General features: G+C 42.4%; 1 protein-coding gene across 1 annotated transcript; it reads right to left on the bottom strand.

Annotated features, from left to right (window-relative positions):
- Positions 1–8060: 8060 nt before the first annotated feature.
- On the bottom strand, positions 8061–20590 carry LOC133098316 (acyl-coenzyme A amino acid N-acyltransferase 2-like). Its single transcript, XM_061201093.1, has 4 exons — positions 20556–20590; positions 11169–11668; positions 10730–10932; positions 8061–8670 (listed from the first exon to the last, which is right to left on the bottom strand). The coding sequence occupies exons 2-4, from the start codon at positions 11629–11631 to the stop codon at positions 8077–8079; spliced, it is 1260 nt and encodes a 419-aa protein (XP_061057076.1). The 5' UTR covers positions 11632–11668; positions 20556–20590; the 3' UTR covers positions 8061–8076.
- Positions 20591–20698: the final 108 nt, after the last annotated feature.

Below are 20698 nucleotides of genomic sequence, written 5' to 3'. Positions count from 1 at the left end.
GACCAAGTGAGGGTTACCCTTCTACTCTTTTCTCTGGTTTTGATCTGGAGGAACCAATTAGAAGTGTTCTGAGATCTCTGGCCACAGACTCCAATTTCCTGGCCTTGATATGTTATTGATGACTTCAGTGAGTGAGGCTCCACAGGACACGACACTGGGGCACTTGGAACTAAGGACCATCCCTGGGCTCACATCCCTGGGATCACCGAGCCAGTCTGATTCCTCCCATTATGACAAGGCAACCTTAGTGTTACCCCCTGATTTAGCCCCGTCATTTCACTGGCTTCACATTGATCTTGGAAGCCTGCCATTTGAGATTCATTTCTTAAGGCTAGAGACCCCCCACATGGGCCTTCTACCCAGGACAAAGCCCTCTGTGTAAGTAGGAGGAGTGGTCACTGTCACCTCAGGATGAATTCTGCAATGAGCCTTTCTTCCTCTTTTTAAAGAAAGCCCAGAGGAGCCTGAGAAGTCTGACTCACTGTAAGAGGGAAGCAGGAAGAAACAAAAGAAAGGCTGATACAATGTGTGGACATAAGCAACCTCATGAGACTGTTAGCCTCTGAGGATATTTATGACATCTTTCAGTTCTTTGATTCTGCACCAAGAATAGGATCTGACAGAGCCAAGTTTGTCAAATAGACAGATTCCAGGATTCCACTAAATTTGTCTGAAGGAGACTGTGACTCATTGGGAAATAAAGAGAATTTGCATGGGGCCTGAAGGTAAATGAAAGCTAAGTATATTTAGATACAGAAATAAGGGTGAGGAAACTGCACTCAGCAGTTATGAAGATGTGGGTGCCTCTCTTGGTAAATTCTAGAGATCTCTCTAATTAGACTATAATAGACAGAAGGACTGTATGTAGCTCCAGTGAATCAGAATGCAAGCAGGCATAATCCCATATACAGGAGGAGGAGCAGACATTATTGGTATGATTTAAAGAACAGAAGAGACAGGAATAGCATTTTTGTTTCCAAAAAATTGCCTTGACTTCCCTATTACGTGCAACTACCAGAGCTTCGAGGGTGTTTAAGTGTCTTGGAGGCAGACACAAATACCAGATTGCCCTAGTTCATTTTAAGGAGGTTGCCTTAAGGCTGTTACCCTATTCTTGCCCTGCTGAAGTCAAGATGTGTACTAGAACTAGTCTGTTATTTACTGTCATCCCTTCTACTATCATGGGAATTTTGTAATGAACATCAAATCTCTTGCTTGCATCCTAGTTCTTGGTCCAAATATCCCAGCATTGAGTGATACAATCATTCAACAGGTATTTAATGAGCATCTATTATGTGTCAAGAGTCATGCCAAGAACTGGGAATATGAAACAAAATTGACCTACTTCTCACCCTTATGGAATTTTGGGTCAAGTGGAAGAAAAGGAGGACCACAAAACATTTAGTGCTTTGAAGGGAGACCTGATTTAGATAGGGCAACTGTTATGTCTTCTTTAAAGTGACATACACATTACAATGAGTTGGAGATGAACAGACAGAAAGTAGCCAAGAGAACAGCATGTACAAAGGTCCTGGGGCAAAAACGAGTTTTACACATGTGAAGAACTGAAAGAAAGCCAGAGTGACACCCACTATCGGTTTACCCATTCCAGGGTAAGTTTAGGGCCTGGGGCCCCCTACCTTTTGCCGAGTCCTTTGTGGGGGTCCGGCTCTTCCCTGTGTTAAGGCAGCCGCCAGCAGAGTGGCCTGTTGTTTTATTCTCCATTGTTCCTTTTCCCTAAACATGGTCCCTGCCATTAAAAATTTTAAAGGTAATTTCAACAAGCTAAGACATAGGCATTCCTAAAGCCCCTTCCACCTTTTGCATTTTCCTTTGTGTATTAGAGGCCCTCTGACCAATAAAAGTCATAGTAACCATCTTTAAATTCTCTGGGGCCTTAGGGACTGTATCTGTATACGCCTATAGGCTTTAAAGATCCTCTCTAGAAATTCTGAAGGCTCCTCATTCCGTTTCTGTATTCCCTCCTGTGCTTCATTAAGGCTTCTTTGTTTCGGCCCCCTCTTCACAATCCTGCAAGAATGCAGTCTCAATAATGTCCAAGTTTGGGCCTACCCCCAGCATCACATCCCAGTTAGGATGCACTGTTGGTTCAGCTGTGCTGGCAGCAGCCTGTATCGGGCCGCCGGGGGTTTCTGAATGAAGCTCACCTGCCTCCTCCCCACCTCTAACCAGCACCATTCTACATGCTTCTGAAATGAGGAGGGTGGTGAATAAATTCTGAACACCGGCCCAGGTCGGGTTGTGGGTTGCAAGAAATTGATTTAAAAATTTTTTTCTTCTCTTTGGGTCATCTCTATAAGTTGACATACTGTTTAATTCCAATTAAATCTGAAGTGGAAAAAGGAGAATGGACCCAGGTCAATCCCATCGGCTGTCCCATTTCAGCAATCACACCTCCAGTGGGGACTTGCCTTAAGGGATTTTGCCCCACCTGACAAGATCAAAAAACAAAATCCCGGGCCTTTAACCCAGGTAACTCAACGGCTGTAACCCTTTATACTGTCTGCCCATATACCACCAGCTGGGTCTCCAACCCACGACTCGGTCAGGATCACACAAACAACCTGGGCATAGGTGTGTTTTTTTAACGAAGTTACCCAGAAGGCATCTTCCAAACCCAAACACCCAAAACCATTTTTTCAATGCAAAACGAAACTAAGTGCTGAAGGTTGGTGGCACCTCCCCAGAGAAATCCCAAGGACGGTCCCGTTACAAATGGACCAGGCAGCTGCTTGGATTCGTGCACAGGCTCTCAGCACCAGCAAGGGGCCTACAAACCAACAGGCAAAATTCCCATCTGGACTTACCTCCTGGTTGACCCACCAAATTTGTTACTGAGCCAGGTTCATTTTTCAGGAGGCACAGCAAGCCAAAACGCTGAGTCACCAAGTCTCGAATCAGAGGTTTTACTCCCAAGGCAGCCAAGAGAAAAAACCGGAGAACAAACCTCAAATCCACCCCCCAGAAGGCAAGGGGCTGGGTTATTTATGGGATGACCAATAAAGAAGCAGGGAAGGCTGAGGTGTGGGGGGAGTGGGAAACGGTGATTGGGAAAGGGTGCGATAATCGTGGTCCTGCACAGGTGTAGCTAAGCTACAGGCCTCTCCACGTTCAAAAGGTCACCCAGCGGACACTAGCACCTGCCCAGCTGATGGGTCAATGGTGCTACCATTAACTAGCTCAACTTGAACTATACACAGCTGAGACTCCAAGGTCCTGGAAAATAACTTAGGCAAACATCTTGTTTAGGCTAGGAGCTGCTTGGAGGACATGCAAGTGTTAAAACGACCTTGATTAATGAAGGCAAGTGAAATGGATTTGACTAATCATTACGCACAGTTTCAGATAGAACCAGGTGAAAAATAAAAGCAAGGAAATGCCATGAGAAAAGCATGTAAATACATTTCGAATATTATCTTTATCACACCACATATAAGCTCAAAAAACATTTATTAATTGATGGTGGATTCATCACTAATTTGTGTCCAGAATTTGACATCCCCTACCCATACCCCATCTTGTAATCGGGGTGTCTAGAAAACCTTTTATTAGTTAAAATGTTGCTTGGTTAGCATGAAAAAAAATTTTTTTTAAAGGTGAATAGTGTATACAGATCATTGAATAAGCCATGGGAAAAGCCTGCTGCACAGTCCTGGTCCCATGGCTAAGATAACTTTTCTATTGTTGACCCATCTATATTTCCTCTATTGGTGGATTTTCTTCTCTGACCCAGTTTTTCTCATTCAGGGCAATGATGGACATTCACTAAACCTTTCTCCCTGAGGCCAGGACACACCTCTGGTTGGTCTGAATTTTTCTTTCTGTATGTGTGGTATTATCAGTTAAAGTATTGTTAAGGCCCTCTGTCTTTGAACTAGTCTGTCTTTTAATATTATGTGTTGAGCTAACCAAACTAAAAAATTATACAGACACCACATCCAACCTCAATTATAGTGGAAGCCATAATATAACAGACAAGAGAAGATTGGATTATTTCATCCCTAGCTACTGCGGCCTGGGTAGATACTGCTGTCAGGCGGGTGAAATAATAGTTACATGAGTTTTGGAGGAAGACTATAAACTCAATCCCATTGTAAAGTCATCTATACTTGTGTGGGCTTAGGTATGTTAAAACTCCTCAAGCCTTAGTTTACTCATCTGTAAAATGGAAATAATTTAGTGACTACCTATCCTATGATGGTTAATTTTATGTATCAACTTGACTGAGCCATAGGGAGCCCAGTTATTTGGTCAAACATTATTCTGCATATGTCTGTAAGGGTGTTTTTGGATGAGATTAACATTAAATTCAACAGACTGAGTAAAATAGATTGCCCTCCCTAATATGGGTGGCCCTCACCCAATCAATGGAAAGCTGAATAGAACAAAAAGGCTGACCTTCCTTTAAAAAGAGGGAACTCCTCCTGCCTAACTGTTTGAGCTAAGACATCTGTCTTTTCCTGCCTTCAGTCTCATACTGAAGTGTCGGCTCTCCTTGGATCTCGAGTCTGCCCGCTTTCGGACTGTAATTTACACTATTAACTATTGTGGTTCTCAGGCCTTCAGACTCAGACTACAATTATAGCATCAGCTCTCCTGGGTCTCCAGATTGCAGGTTGCAGATCTGGGGACTTAGCCTCCATAACCGCCTGAGCCAATTCCTTATAATAAATTTCTTTCTCTCTCTGTATATTTATCTTGTTGGTTTTATTTCTCCAGAGAACCCTGACTGAGATTTTGGTACTGAGAGTGTTTCTAAAGAAACAGAGTTTTAAGGATGAGTTTTCTGAATTGGTTCTGGCGTTTCTGGAACTGGCTCTTCAACCTGATTAGATTTAAAGTTGCTAATAACTCTATTTCAAGTAGTAAGGAGAATACTGACAGTCTATGGCATGACCTGGTAATGAAGATATGAAAAATATCACCACTGGATACTCCTCATCAACCTCTTATAAGAAGCAAAGGGGGACGTCCCTGGTGGCACAGTGGTTAAAAATCCGCCTGCCAATGCAGGGGACATGGGTTCAAGTCCTGGTCTGGGAAGATCCCACACGCTGTGGAGCGACTAAGCCCATGCGCCACAACTACTGATCTTGTGCTCTAGAGCCCGCAAGCCACAACCACTGAGCCCGCATGCCACAACTACTGAAGCCCACGCACCTAGAGCCTGTGTTCCTCAACAAGAGAAGCCACTGCAATGAGAAGCCCACGCACTGAAACAAAGAGTACCCCCTGCTCGCCACAACCAGAGAAGGCTCGCACGCAGCAACGAAGACCCAATGCAGCCAAAAGTAAATAAATAAATTAAAAAAAAAAAATTAAAAATAGAGTTACTATATGACCCAGCAATTCCACTCCTAGGTGTATATCTGGAGAAAACCATAATTCAAAAGGATGCATGCACCCCGATGTTCATTGCAGCACTGTTCACAATAGCCAGGACCTGAAAGCAACCTAAATGTCCATCAGCAGAGGAATGGATAAAGAAGATGTGGTATATGTATACAATGGAATATTACTCAGCCATATAAAGGAACGAAATAGTGCCATTTGCAGAGACATGGATGGACCTAGAGATTGTCATACAGAGTGAAGCAAGTCAAAGAGAAAAACAAATGTATAATATCACTTATATGTGGAATATGGAAAAATGGTACAGATGAACTTATTTGCAAAGCAGAAATAGAGTCACAGATGTAGAGAACAAACTTATGGTTACCAAGGGTGGGATGAACTGGGAGATTGGGACTGACATTTATACACTACTATGTATAAAACAGATAACTAATGAGAACCAAATGTATAGCACCGGGAACTCTACTCAATGCTCTGTGGTGACCTAAATGGGAAGGAAATCTAAAAAAGAGTGAATATATGTATACGTATGACTGATTCACTTTACTGCACAGCAGAAACTAACACAACATTGTAAAGCAACTATACTCCAATAAAAATTAATTTAAAAATAATAATTACTGATTGCAAAAAATTAATATGAAATTAATGGGGTTGTCATGGAGAAAAGATGTAATGCATGCTAAAGTTCTTGTCGGTTGGGGCAGAAAAGTAAATATACCAATTATATCTCTTATTTTTTTATTATGAAAAATTTGCAAGCATACATAAAAGTAGAGAAAACAAACTTCACTATACCGATCATCTAGATATAATAATTTTTCACATTTGCCATATTCCTGTAGTATTTTAAAACAATTCCCAGATACTGCAACCCTTCACCTCTAAATATGTCAGTATGCATCTCTAAAAAGTTACTTTTTAACATAACCCCAATACCATTTTGACCCCTAACAAGATAATAATTTCATAGTATCGTTTAATATCCAGTCATATTCAGATTTCTCTAATTATCCCCCAAGTGTCTTTTTACAGTTACTTTGTTCAAACCAGGCCCACACATAGCATTTGGTTGATATGCCTCTTAAGTCCCTTTTAATTTTGAACAATCCCCCAGCTCACTCCAACGCAAAAAGGAAAGCAAAATCCCACAAAGTGAAAAATTCCAAACTTTTTCATGCAATTAACTTGTGAAAAGAGACAAGGTCAGTTGGTAAATAACTTGTGAGGAGACCAGGTCATAGAATGATGGACAATCTATGTTTGTCTCCTTATAGTACCATTTAACTTGTTCACTAACTACCACATTAGTAAGAAGTTTGATCTAAGGGCTTGATTAGCTTCAAGTTGAACAGTGTTGTTAGAAATAGTTCTAAGTAGTGCTGGGCACTCCACATCACATCTTGTCATGAAACACAACATGTCAAATTGACCATTTTTAGAGATGCTAAGTTTGATCAGTGGGTTCAGGTGGAGACAATCTGACCCCTCCATTGCAAAGTGAGGTTCCTTATAACCAGCAAGTTATCTACAGGATGATACTTTGTACTTTGGTAAAATTACTCTTGGGTTGAAGGGTGGGGGGAGGGAGGAAGTAAATCAGAAACTATTCAGACATTAACAAAATGAGAACACTGCATATCAAAAAGCCAGGAAAACACGAATATGGCAGAAGGAATGAACTTATTTCAAAGAAGCATACACTGATGAATCAGGAAAAATTAGATTTGACCAATAAACAACCCAAAAGCTATTCTAAGAAAAGATTAATAAAATAGGCAAATATTTAGCAAGTCAGACTGAAAGGAAAAGGAGAAAGCATGCAAATAAACAACAGGGGATATGTAAAAAATTATAAGAGAAAAATGTGTTCCAGAAAATAGGGGTGAAATTCTGAGAAAATATAAATGACTAGGTTGGCTTCAAAAGAAATTTTAAAGCCCAAACTAGTCAATATGAGAAACTGATCTAGTAGAATTAGATGAATAAGCAAAATTAGTCCATTAATGAATGCAACTCACCACATTAACAGATTAAAGGAGAAAAGCATCATGAAAATGATAATAGCTAACTCTGATATAGAAATTGCTATGTGCCCGGCTCTCTTCTAATCACTTTAAATATAGCTCATTTAATTTCACTAAGTGCTCCAAAGGCACTTGAGCATTTAGCCCCACTCCTGATTAAAATTATACAAAAGAAATACATTTTAGGAATAAAAAGAAGCGTCACTATTCTAAAAAAGAATTAACGTATCTACTGGAAATCTCTAGCAAGGATTACCCTTGATGGTGGCATCAGAACTTTTCATATCAAATGTCAAATTCAACTCACAATGGTTTAAACAGAAAATGATTTCACAAGTGACTTCAAAGTTCCAGGACGTTCATCTAGATTGGCAATACCTGGATCCGAGGTTTCCCTTACTGGGGTACAAAAGGTTATTCAATTTGCAAGGGTATCACAATTTTGAAATAGCAACGTAGCCTGGTGCATATAAACCAAGATTCAATTTACAAAAATTCAAAGCACATACAATTTTGTTAGAAATATTTCAGATGCACCTGATTCATTGACTTTGTCCAATTTCCTTCCAGTTGGTTCAAGATGACTGTGAATCTAGAGAAATCAGGAGTCCCCTGCCCCACCCACATCCCTGCCTTATCCAAGTTTTTTGTCTCCCCTCCCCTATCATCACCCTTAGAGTGTGCTTCTGCTCTGAACAAGGTGTTGCCTGAAGAATTTCTGGATCTCTCCCCAGGCGTGCTCCTGGGCTGCCGCGTGGCCAGCAGGGTCCCCCCCCCAGAGCAGGGGGCAGAAGAGGCCGCGGCTCCAGGACGCATAGCACAGGGGCGAATAGGGCGGCTCTATGAGGTGGCCCGCCCCGGGGTAGAGCAGCAGCCTTCCGCTGTTTCTGCCGTGCCTCCGCAGCTGGTCCAGGGCTTGCTCAGCGTACTCTCTGCTATTGAAGCATTCGTCATCCTCCCCTATAATGAAGAGGATCGGACCCTGGGCCTTTTCAATAGGAAGCACACTGTGTTGATTGAGTTCATCTCGGGGGTTCCCCTTGTAGTGACGGAGGCACAACGCGCCCATGATGTTGAACTCCATGCGCTCCGGAAGCGAGGGGATGGGTGTTATAACCAGATCCCGGTACCTGAGCGGAAATTCAAAGATGGCATTGCACCCATTGATGCAGACGGTGGCTGCCACCTCCTTCAGGTAGCAGGCCATGGCCAGCCCGATCTCTGCACCTTTGCTCACAGAGATCACTCCAATTCCTGGCTTTTGGATCTGAAGGACAAAATAAAGGAAACCCATTACAGGACATTCTCTGAGAAGGAGCTGTCCTACAGGCCAGTAACCTACTATGATGGGAAGAGTCTGAAAATGTGGGGTGGGAGTCCTGGCACTAAGGTTTACCAGCTTTGCGACTGAGGGGGAATACTACCTACTTACCCTCCCTAAGCCTTATTGTCTTATGGGGGTGATAATATTACCTACCTTGTAGGACAGTTATGAAGATTAAGTGAAAAAATAGAAATTAAAACTCTTCACCCAAAGCAGAGCTCTATAAAGGCAAAAAGGGTCTAATACACCAGCAACATTAGACATCACAAGAGCAGAGGCAGGTAAGATTGCTGAAGAATCAAATTCTTCTCTCCAGCTAGTAAAAGAGGTGTCCTGGTTTCTTTCAAATATGAGGTAGGTGTAATTCATATTTAAACAGCATTTTACAGCTACAAAGGATTTGCATATTCGTTAATCCAAAGGCTAATCCTGGAAGGATTGGGAGTGTAAAGATGAAAGACTTGGATTCTGTAAAAAATTGAATGTCAGTTCCCAGTCCACCAGGAAAAGCAGTAGGTCACAGGAGGGAGTCCTTAACTTTGTGGTGGGCCGCGGGAGCGGAGGGAAGGGAAGGGCACTCTGGACAAACAATAGCAAATACATAGTGACCCTGTGTGTTTACTTGGCTCACAGTTGTATCCCCAGCACCTTTCTATCATCAGAATCACCTGAAAAAAAAACTTTTAAAATTTGAGCTTTCTGAGATCCAGTTTTTTTGAGAGCTACTTCAGTAGGTCTGAGTGGGCCCAAGAATCTGATACTATAAAATATCCCCAAGGAAATCCAGTGTGCATCCACATCTGGGAACCATCCACGTGAGGAGTGGATTGGGAAGTGAGGGAGGAGGGCCATAACTGGAGACGGGAAATTGATTAATGCCCTATTGCAGCATCACAGCTGAGCAATGATGAGGGACTGAAACAGCGGCAGGGGGGGTGAAGAGGGCGTGATGTACTGAGAAAGAACCTAAAACACTTTGGGATGGGCTGAGGGTGTGGGGAAATGAAGAGGGGAGAAACCAGATGGGCACAGGTGGCAAGGTGGATTTATTGAGCATTTACTATATGCTCGGCCCTCCAACAAGAAAACGGGGATTCAGGGAGTGTAAGTCTCGTTCAAGGTTACAACGGTATCAAGGGGCAGAGGTAGGAATTGAACCTCTTCTGCGGAATCTAACTACAAATTGAATTTTGGCAATTGCCCTTTCTCCTCATACAATGTCACAAATAGTTAAATTCGAAATGAAAAAAAAAATTAACTTGAAAACATTTTCCCTGGGATTTAATTCCTTCTAGGCAATCCTTTAAACAGAGCCAAATATGCTTAGGAAAATCACACATATATTTGATTATGATGACAATAACACTGAAGATGAGGATACCGGTGATGCTCCAATAGGAAACATATCCCATCTCTTCTTGAGAAGAGTCAAGGCTCCAGGAGAGAATGATGTAAGTTGGGGAGTCAGGATGACTTAATGGTTTGGAGCAAAGACATTGCCCCAAGGGCTCTGTCACTTACTGGCCGTGGAGTGTTGGCCTCTTACTTAACTGAGATGGGTATGCCTTCTCATCTGAAAAATGAGGACCATGGCAAAAGTACTAACTTCGCACGGTAATTATGAGCATTAAATGAGATAGTGCATATAAAGTATTGAGCATAGAGTCTAACAAATAGTCACTTAATATAAACATTAGGTGATATGATTGTTTTACCCTGTCAGGTTGAACTGTAAGAAATACCTGATATTTGAACATTTTTGAACTAGCAAATGAAGAGAATCATAATATACCCACCATTTATTGTCATCTTTGTGCCAGTAAGCACTAAGCTGATCCTAATCAACCCAACAATCCTACAAGGCATGTATTATTATCCCCATTTTAACTCAACTGTGCTGTGCCCAAGTCTAAACAGACTGGTAATATAGGCAGAACGGACATTTGTGATTTTTTTTTTTGGCTGTAATGTTGCCAGGTAAAATGAAAAGTATTTTAAATACCTTGGGATGAGCTAGTAGCAAGTTGGCAGCTTCCTCAAAATATTCCAGGTCCACCTCCTGCAACTGCTTGGGCAGGTCTGCGTAGGCAAAATATGCTAAAGCCAGCACTGCAAAGCCATGGGCAGCCAGAAGACTGGCCCGATATTCAACTAGACCCCCGATGCCCCCAAACAAATCAATGAGTCCTGGGAAAGGGCCTTCCCCTAAGAGCAAGAAAAAGAGAAGAGAATGAGATCAGAAAGAGTAACAAGAGGGTCAAGGAGGTAGCAGCAAAAGTACAGGCTGAGCAGACTGAATTCCACCTTCACACACACAACGAAACGGCTTGTTACTTTTAAAATATTGTGGGAAATACTAGTTCTCCAACAGTTTGATGCCCTTTGTTTTTGTTTTTATTTCCATGGACCATGTCTTCTAGATCACGAAAGATTAGTCTCACCTGGAGGGAGGAAAAGGGCTCCTCGCACACGACCTTCTCGGATCTGCACTCGCTGCACCCCAGGGCTGGAGAACCAACGCTGCACCACCTGGCTGGCCCTGGGCTGAACCTCCCCTGACTTTTGTAAATAAACGGAGTCATATAGATCCAGAGTGATCCAAAAGGGGCTGTTCATCACATCTTTCTTAATCAGCCTCTCAAAAGCCTTCTCAGGCTTCAGAGACCAGAAGAGGCCCATCGGGTGGACCCCCACGTAGTGGCCCCCCAAGGCAGGAGCCTGCTTCAGGTCCAGCTCACCAGCCTTGCTGGCCCTGTAGAAGGCTCTGGACTGGTACAGATTCCCCTTCTCATCCTTCACAGATGCCATGAGGGTCACCGTCTGCAGTGGGGGCAGGCCTGTCACTCGGATGTGCACGGGTTCATCCGCGAGGGCACTTGCCGGGGTGGCTGTCAGCTGGAACATTGGCAACCGGCAAAGGGACCAAGTGGTATTTCCTGCCCTGCAGTGGGAGAGAAAGCTCTGAGTTGGAGACTTCAGTTCCAAGGAAGAGGCCCAGACAAGGCTTATATTAGGTCTGGCCAAGGCAGATTTCTGGATACTAGTGCAAAATACACAGAACATTTGGAGGAGGGGAAATAGGGTGTGCAGACAGGACTCATTATTCTCATTTTACATATGGGAAACAGGTTAAGTGACATGCTCAAAGTCTTGTAAATAATTAATAGTAGAACCTGAAATTCAAGCTAGGTCTGACACTACAGCCTCCTGTCTTATCCATTACAACCCTGTAGGAAATCTTAGTTTTGTGGTTTTGAGTAAGTTGAGCTTCATATCTTCAGTTGAGATCATTCCCAGGTGACCTATTTCACTGGTGTTTGCTAGGATCCGAGGGGGTAATGCATGATTAAGGGTTTATCGGAAGGATCAGTGCTGCTTTTCAACTCCCATACCTACATAAACAAGAAACATGTTATGCTGTTGTTTCTTTCTTTCTTTTCTCTTTTGTTAGTTTCCAATCCCTCCCTGCCATTGTAAGACGGACTGCCAGCTCTTTTCAGAGTTCCCATTATTTGTTCTTTTTAAGGGAAAATAAAACTTCATGATCTGCTTTTGTGGCTTTCCAACGGAGTGATAAATATAAAATATTGTTTGTAGCAAAGAGAATGAAATATACATTTGATCAGCTATTTCATACTATCCTCATTTTATGAGCAAAATTTGGGGTATTCTCTCCCTCCTTCCTCCCTCTGTACATTCCTTCTTTCTTTACTTTCCCTCCTTTCTTCTATACCTCATTCCACAAAGGATTTGAACCTGTTTATAGATAAAGGAGGCATAAACAAATAAAAATAAAATAGGATCTGGGAAAATATGAACTAGCATCAGAGACACTGAATGAGTGACAGCCAAAGGAAAAAAGGCAATCTCTCAGTTGTGTTGTTCCAATTATTCTCACAGAAAGGGTTACCAGTTTCTCAAGGGAAAGGAAAAAGTGAGGCCTTTCCAATATTTTCCTAAAAGAAATTTCTCATATGAGACTTTGACATAGGTATGCATCATTTTTCTAACAATATCTTCACACAAATGGTAGTAATAGGTGTCCTCTCAGAAAGCTTGATCCTCCAAGGGATCCTTGATTTTATTTTACAGAGGAATGCAAAGTGAAGGCTTTGGGGTTTAGACTTGTGAGCAGAAAAGATTCTGGAGAAAATAAACAGGCTCTGGCAGTGCAGGGGCAGAAGAGGGGTTTTAATGCCAAGTTCTTCACTGTTGAAAGGGGGTCTTTGGAGGAAAGAGAGGGTCAAGGAAAAATGCATTTTGTGCTTCTTTTAAGAAAGTGATTTTCTGCAAAGGACGCACTCCTTCCCACCTGACCCCCATCAACAACCAGCATTACTGACCATTTCAAAACTCATGGTCAATAGAATAATTTGGAATAAATAGAATGATTGTGAATGTTTTCCCTCAATACCAGCAGAGTTCTTGGCAGAAGAAGGTGGCATCAATTCAAACTTCCTGGGTCTTTCATATGTATCAGGGAAATGGGACATGTAATATGAATAAGAACACCCCATGTCCCACGTGACATATCAGTGCTCCCTTGGTATCTTCTGATCTGGTCCTTCCTATAACCCTCTGTATCTGCTGTTTCCTTCTTCCCAAAAAGAGATCATCAAGAAGGGGTACTTGCGTGCCCTATTCCACAAATTCTTCTTCCTTCTTAAAACTTCTATAAAATTTATTGACTCAATACAGATTTTATTTTCAAATTGAATTAATTTGCATTAATTAACATAACTACTCTCCTGCATTCCTGCATGCATCCCGCATCTGGTCTTATTCTTCCAGGTGGACTGCAAATTCTTCAAGGGCAGCAACTATGTGTTAAAACTTTAGGAATCCTATTGATACTCATATCGTAAATTATACAATGTACATGCTTCAGCGTTATGAAATTCATAACAGGGGCAGGAAAAAATAGCACCAAAAATGTAATTAAAGTACTTTACTTATATAGTGCTTCTGTAATATAAAATATTAGAGTCTCTTCCCAAGTCATGGTCCTTCTTTATCTGAGAATCGCTCCCAAAAGCCCAGAGATGGACACTCAGCAGCTATGTTTATACCATGTGACCTCCACCCCGGGGGCCGTTGCTGACTGGATCAGGACTGGATACCTGATTCAACGTGTGCCAGGGATGTTCCCCCCTTGCCAATTTGGAATGGAGACCCAGAGGTCACCAGTCACTCTATCAAGGTAAGGACTAAAGGTGAAGCAAGAAGGCACCTAGGTAGCAGAACTTACTTGCATGACCAAGCCCCTGAAGTCCTGAAATTTTGCACTCTAGGTGCCCTCTTGCCTCACCCTAGTCCTAGCCTTGGACTCTTTTTACATGGCTGTATCCATAAAATTCAGAAGCTGTATCCAGATAATCACAGAAAGACAGTCTTGGGGTAGAGTATGGGAGTTTGAGGAAAGAGAGAAAGATACAGGGACAAAGACAAATTAGATTGCTCCTATCCTGAGAAACCCCTGAAGAAAGAAAGGGTAGGTCATTTAGAAGGTCCGGGGTTATGTAAATAGGCGTCAGAGAAAAGAGAGATGCAAGAAGATAGGTTTCAGAAGACTTAGTCTTTGAATCTATCTTAGAGATAGAATTTTATTTTGGGGTCTCAGCACTTAGCTGACTATGCTTACTGTTTTGTCTCCTAATTCTTCTGGAGCTCCTGTTAAATGTGTTAAGTTATTGATTCTGACTTCTCAGAAATTCCCCATAATGGTCATTAGTATTCTATGTCTAGATTTTTGCCATTTGCACCAAGGTATATGCAAGGTGTTAGATTATAATGAAACTTCCTATAAGAAGCAGGTGTTCTCCCAAGAGAACGTGAAACAGAGAAAGAGAGAGAGAGAGATCACTTGATGAGCCAACAGTGTGTGCTTGTGAATGGTGTCTCAGGTTTCCTGACCAAAGACTAGGAAGCAGCCACATGATCAGCAATCCCACAGTCACTGCCTTCGGAACATGGGCTAAACGAAGTCACTTTTCACAGGCTGACAAGATAGGGTGTGCCCTCATGAAGATTTGGTAGGGATCCAAGGCAAAGTTTGACAGATTACCTCTTCAGAAATTGGTTGTAAGTCTATCAGACCTCAGACTTATTCAAACCTTGTGCCATCTGTTCTTTATATAACACCCCCTTATATATTCAAGAAACAAGAAAAATCCAGGATTTAAATACATACACATGGGGACTTCCCTGATGGTCCAGTGGTAAAGAATCCGCCTTCCAATGCAGGGAACACGGGTTCAATCCCTGGTTGGGGAACTAAGATCCCACATGCCATGGGGCAACTAAGCCCGCACGCTACAACTTCTGAGTCCAGGAGCCTCAACTAGAGAGCCCGCATGCTGCAAACTACAGAGCCTATGTGCCACAGCTAGAGAAGAGAAAAACCCGCATATCACAACTAGAGAGAAGCTTGAGCGCCGCAACAAAAGATCCCACCTGCTGCAACTAAGACCCAACGCAGCCCAAAATAAATAAATAAATAAATAATACCTACCTACATACATACATACACATGTACACACACACACACACACACACATACACGAAAGAAGATTTGATACCTATACACCAGGGATTCTCAACTGGGGTTCTGAGGAACTCTGAGGTTCTGCAAGATGTCACTAGGGTTTCCACAAGAGCTCTTAATTGGAAAAAAGAGAAACAGTTTTTGAACTTCAAGTGTGATGTGATGCTAGTGCATGCAGTGATGGAGGGAGACAGTGACTGAGCTGTTCCTTTACATGTTGTTCAGCCCCATAGGGTGGTGTGTGAAAGGACCACGTACAATTGGCTGAGACCATTCTCAGTTTGGGATGCAAGATTAGGGGAGGCTCTTGATGGCTAGTGGCGAGCTCGATGTGGAGAAGAGCATGGTGGGCTGATGTGTGCCTCTCCTTCCTGAACTACCTCCTCCAAACTCCCCGTATGCTCCGTGGACTGAGTTAAAGGAGTGAACAAACTCTATTGGTGTAATATCGAAGGAAAGTTGCATTCCGAAAAATGAATTTCTACACACTGTAGTCAGCTGCACCCTGACACTTTGTTATTATTTGTAAACATTGTGAAGTGTGGATAGTGTAAGAAGAGAATTTTCATATGGAATTTTTTTTAGGGAATTTTTCTCATTTTGTTACTTATTATGCCACTCTTGTATTTCAGTAAGCATTCACATTTTACAAGTATGTCTGATGGTCCAATGGAGTGATAAATTTGAAGGTAAATTTAAAATTGGAAGAAGGGAATTGAAGGACTAGGGACAAGACTCAGAAGATTAGTGATGGAGAACTGCCATTTTCTGAGTCATTTGACAAGAGGTCACACACTGAAAAAGTCTGTCTTTACAGTGAAGCTGCTTATCAGTGGAATTTACATCAGCTGGTAATACAAGTTGTCCTGTTCCATTGGACATGGTCTTTAACAAACAACTAAAAAATGCAGCAATGGCTCCAGGAAAATGGAAAAGACAAATAAAATATCACAATTATTTGACAAGTAAAGGGGCTGGCAATTTTAAGTGGCCTTTGGAATTCAGCTCTCTCCTCATTTCCCTTTTTTCTGTAACAGCAAACAACTATTGAGGACTTACTAACGGCTAGTCACTGGGTAATATGAATCCACATAGTAAAGCCTTTTCACTTTTCAGGACCCTTTTATGACCATTATTTCTCTTGACCCTTGCAAAAAACCTGTGGGAATAAAAAATTATTATTATCCTTACATTGTAAATTAGGAAATTGAGCTCAGCTAGTTAAATGACTTACCCAAGCTTGCCTATGTTGTTATCATGAAGCAAGAATTTTAACCAGTACCCGCTGACCCTACATATAAACCTTACTTATCTTCCCCAAATGAGGGTAGACATATGAAAGCTCATTCTTTTTCTAGCCTCCCCCTCTTGTTTTTCTTTCCTACTTCTTTTTTGACCTTAACTTCATCTTTCCCTTTCCCTAACTCTGAAGCTTTTAGTTAAATATATACCCTGGTGTACAGGGTGGCAGGACTAGTAATGGAATACTAGGAGTAAACTTTAGTCCACAAACCCACATGTGCATGAAATGTAATTTTTTTCTATTTTTCTAGATTCAGAGTAATTTCTATTTTGAGTCCTTGTTCCTCCAGATGGCAGAGATATAATCACAGAATTCAGAGCATCCTCTTTTCCTGGGAGCTCAAGGAAGTTCCCTGTGACTGTGGCAGTGCTCAAAGACTTGGGGTTGGGAGACCCTGTTCATATGTTACTATGCATTCTTCTAAACCTGTTTTACAATGGATACCAGTGGTTCCAAATTCAGATACCTATAAGGGCCAGGCAGGTAATATAAATGTGTAGATAAAGGACAGAGATGAACAAAATGTAAGATTGCAGTGAACCTAAGACTACCTGCCCATCTAAAGGCATTCAAATGTATTCTATTAAAAAAATGCACACACACAAAACTACCCAACAACAACAACCAACCAACCAAAGGAAAAAACAACCCAAGGTGTGGACCAAACGAAATACACCCATTTGTGACTTCTGAAATTCACATCATCTATTAGGCTTTTTGCAACATAAAGGCCAGGAAAAGATTTTTGTTTTTCTCTTTCTGGTGTGCCATCCTTTCCTGAAGCAATAAGTATCAACTGATCTCCCTCTGGAGGAAGAAGGAAAACAAGGTAAAATAAAAATACCAGAATGTGGGGATGGGAAGTGGGAGTGAGGCCTCAGCCATTAATATTTCCAGTGGTATATGGCCAGTTAACCCTGCCCTCAAACCTTCTCCTTGTCACCTCTCACCATGCTGAATCTTTAAGATTTTTCCTGCTTTCCCTGTATTCCATTTCTATTGTCTTACTCTAATTGGATCCCAACTAATCCACATACTGCTATAGGGATTAATATCTTTGTTAGTTGTTAAGGCTTATTGCCTGCCAGGGCCTGTCCCTCACAGATTTTCAAAATAAGTTGTAAGAAGACTTAAAACTTATCCTGTTCAACACTCAACTGTCATCATCATCAATGAAACACCTACACTGTACGGGGACACCCAGCTGAAGAGGGCTGTCCCTCCTCTGGGCTCTCTCTCTACCATGTCACTCAGAGCACTTAATTCTTGAACCTAATATTAATGAGTCATGTATGCTGTGTGTACTCTCTCCTGTTTCTCTGTAAATTTCTTGAAGGCAGGATCCTGTCTGATGTGTCTTTGTCACTTTCACTGCACAGGAGCCCTTCACATCCCATGTATTCATTAAATGATTGTGGATTTTCCTCTCCATTACCATAAACTCCCATCCTTTTACCCAATTCTTTCTCTCTCTTTACAGTCCTTTTTGCTCCCCAGTCTAATCTCAATAATGTTGTCAGACAGATCTTTATAAAACTCAAAAATAATCGAATTTCTCATCTGCTTTAAACTTCCAGTGGCAGCCAGATTCATTTGAGGATAAAGTCTAAATCTTTTGTCCTAGCACTTAAGACTCTTTGCAGGGGAATGGCTCTACCATAGCACCCTGGAGACCTTCCATGTTTCCACAGGCAAAGCTTGAACCACCATATGACCTAAATCTGGGTGGAATGCCTTGTGATCCTCCCAGGAGCATGCCATGAGAAGCAGTCTTTACAAGAGGCTTCACAAGACAGTTTTCCCATCTGTCTCTCCCTATCTTGTGGGAGGCTGCCATGAGGCAGACTTCCCATCCACCTCCCTGGTTCCAGAGAGGCATGGGACTCTCCATCTCATACTTACACCCCTTTAGGGCAGAGCTGCAGGCTCTAGGACCACTGAGCTGCAGTCTAGGATCAGCTCCTCAGCCACTGAATATCTCACAACTCTGTTGAAGATGTCTGGTTCCTTTTGCTTCAGTGCCATCCTTTTGGTGGGTGAGACAAGGACCCAGAGAGCTGCACCCTTGGCATCTCTTGCCTTCACTGCCTATATAAGTAATAAACTGTCTGAATCTAAAAGGGGTTCCTTATTTCTTTTCCAGCTGAACCTGTCAGTCTTGGACTTGGACTTCCCTTTGTGTTTGACACCCTTTATCATCTAATTCAATCAAAGCCTTTCACCACCACCCCCCGATCTATTTACTAGTCTAAGCAACCATCTCATTACAAACCTAGCATAGGATATTGTCAAAATCTGCTTCTTTATCTGTCTCTCCCTTTTCTGCTCTATCCAATATAGTACCCACTAGCCATGTACAGCTACTTAAATTTCAATTCGCTTAAAAATGCATGAAATTGACATTAAAAATTTAGTTTCTCATTCACGCTAACCACGTTTTAATTGCTTAGTAGCCACATGTTACTAGTGGCTACTGTATTGGACCATGTAGCTCTGGAATATTCCCATCACCAAAGAATACCCTACTGGACAGCACTACTCTGGATTGTAAAGTATTCCTCACGGGCAAGAATTATACCTTGTTCAACACTCTACTTCTCAGTTCCTAGAATAGTGCCGGCACATAGTGATCGCTCAGTAAATGTTTGAGGAATTAAGTGAAAGAATAAATGATAGATGAAAAAGCAAAAAAAAAAGTTGAGTGACATATCTCAGAGAGAGTGTGAAGATAGAACAGATAGAACAGAAGCCCAGATAGAACAGAAGCCCATCTACTTCTGAAGATGGAAAATTCCTCAAAGTCCAATGGGATACAATTTCCAGGGTTCCTCACTTCTTTGCAGCAGAAGGCAAGACTGTCAATGAAACAGTTAATGTACACTGCAGACTGTCAATGAAACCAAAGATGGAAAGCAGCCAGAGGGCAAGAAACAAGAACTCAGCTGCCTCTCACAGGCATAGCCTCGTGGTGGTTGGAGAGGGAGCCTTCAGCAAAATGGAAGCAACCTGATAGGGTCTGAAAGCTGATAGCCACATTGCTGAGCAGGTTTCAGACCCCCCAGAGTCCCAGGGGGAAGGACGGGGATCAAGCCTGCACCACTGGGAGACCTTGACCTGTTAGAGGAAGGGCAGTCAAGAACTGGCGGGACATCAACACATCAGAAGGCAGGAAACAAAGAATAAAAGAGAGCGAAAGGTCCCATGGAAGTTAAAATTACCATTACCAATCAAGAAACAAAAATTCCATTTCCTTTAGGATCCTGTTGCTTTTCTTCCTTCATCACAGCACTTCCTCCTCCCAATAAATCCCAGAGAAAAATTCTTTGAGTCAGGAAACATCTCTCCAGGGACTTCCCTGGTGGCGCAGTGGTTAAGAATCCGCCTGCCAATGCAGGGGACACGGATTCGAGCCCTGGTCCGGGAAGATCCCACATGCCGCAGAGCAACTAAGCCCATGCGCCACAACTACTGAGACTGCGCTCTAGAGCCCGTGAGCCACAACTACTGCGCCCACCCACCTAGACCCCACGCTCCACAACAAGAGAAGCCACCGCAATGAGAAGGCTGCGCACGGCAACGAAGAGTAGCCCCCGCTCGCCGCAACTAGAGAAGGCCCACACTCAGCAACGGAGACCAACGCAGCCAAAAATAAATAAATAAATAAGTAAAATAAATGTATATATTAAAAAAAATCTCCCCATTAGTCACATTAGGCTGGACCCTGACTTTTGCAGCCAAGTGTGCATTTCACCTCCAAAATAGTCTCTAAACAATCTTCTGGTTAGGTTTATGCATCTGACATAAATCAGTGTTTGAACAATAAACTACCTGGGATAGTAATTTCTGGTTCTTCAGAGAACTGTGCTACCCACTGAGGTGAGCGAAACACACACAGAAAGACAAAAGCAGCCTTCCCCGGTTCCCTGCTGCCAAAATCAGAAAGCAGACCTTTTCTACTTGGCCATGACAGCCCTGACTCACCCTGAATTCGGCTGCAGGAAGCAGTCTGGAGCGGGATGGCTTACTGAGCCGGCTAGAAGCAATGGACACTTGCCTATTGCTTGCTAATTTAGATCGTTCAAAATACCCCAGCCTACTGTTCAAAGTTGAAGTTGTCTCCATAG

This window comes from Eubalaena glacialis, chromosome 9 (assembly GCF_028564815.1).
Source record: "Eubalaena glacialis isolate mEubGla1 chromosome 9, mEubGla1.1.hap2.+ XY, whole genome shotgun sequence".
NCBI lineage: Eukaryota > Metazoa > Chordata > Mammalia > Artiodactyla > Balaenidae > Eubalaena > Eubalaena glacialis.
Note: the sequence above shows the minus strand (reverse complement) of the source record. Positions and strands in the feature narration are given on the sequence as shown.

What these genes read in the sequence shown, in the direction of transcription:
- LOC133098316 (XM_061201093.1), bottom strand. Translation starts at nt 11,631, where the DNA reads ATGTTCCAGCTGACAGCCACCCCGGCAAGTGCCCTCGCGGATGAACCC. An exon ending in AGCCCTTTTCCTCCCTCCAG is followed by an intron (nt 10,933 to 11,168) that starts GTGAGACTAATC and finishes TCTTGCTCTTAG; the next exon opens with GGGAAGGCCCTTTCCCAGGA. An exon ending in TGCTACTAGCTCATCCCAAG is followed by an intron (nt 8,671 to 10,729) that starts GTATTTAAAATA and finishes TTTGTCCTTCAG; the next exon opens with ATCCAAAAGCCAGGAATTGG.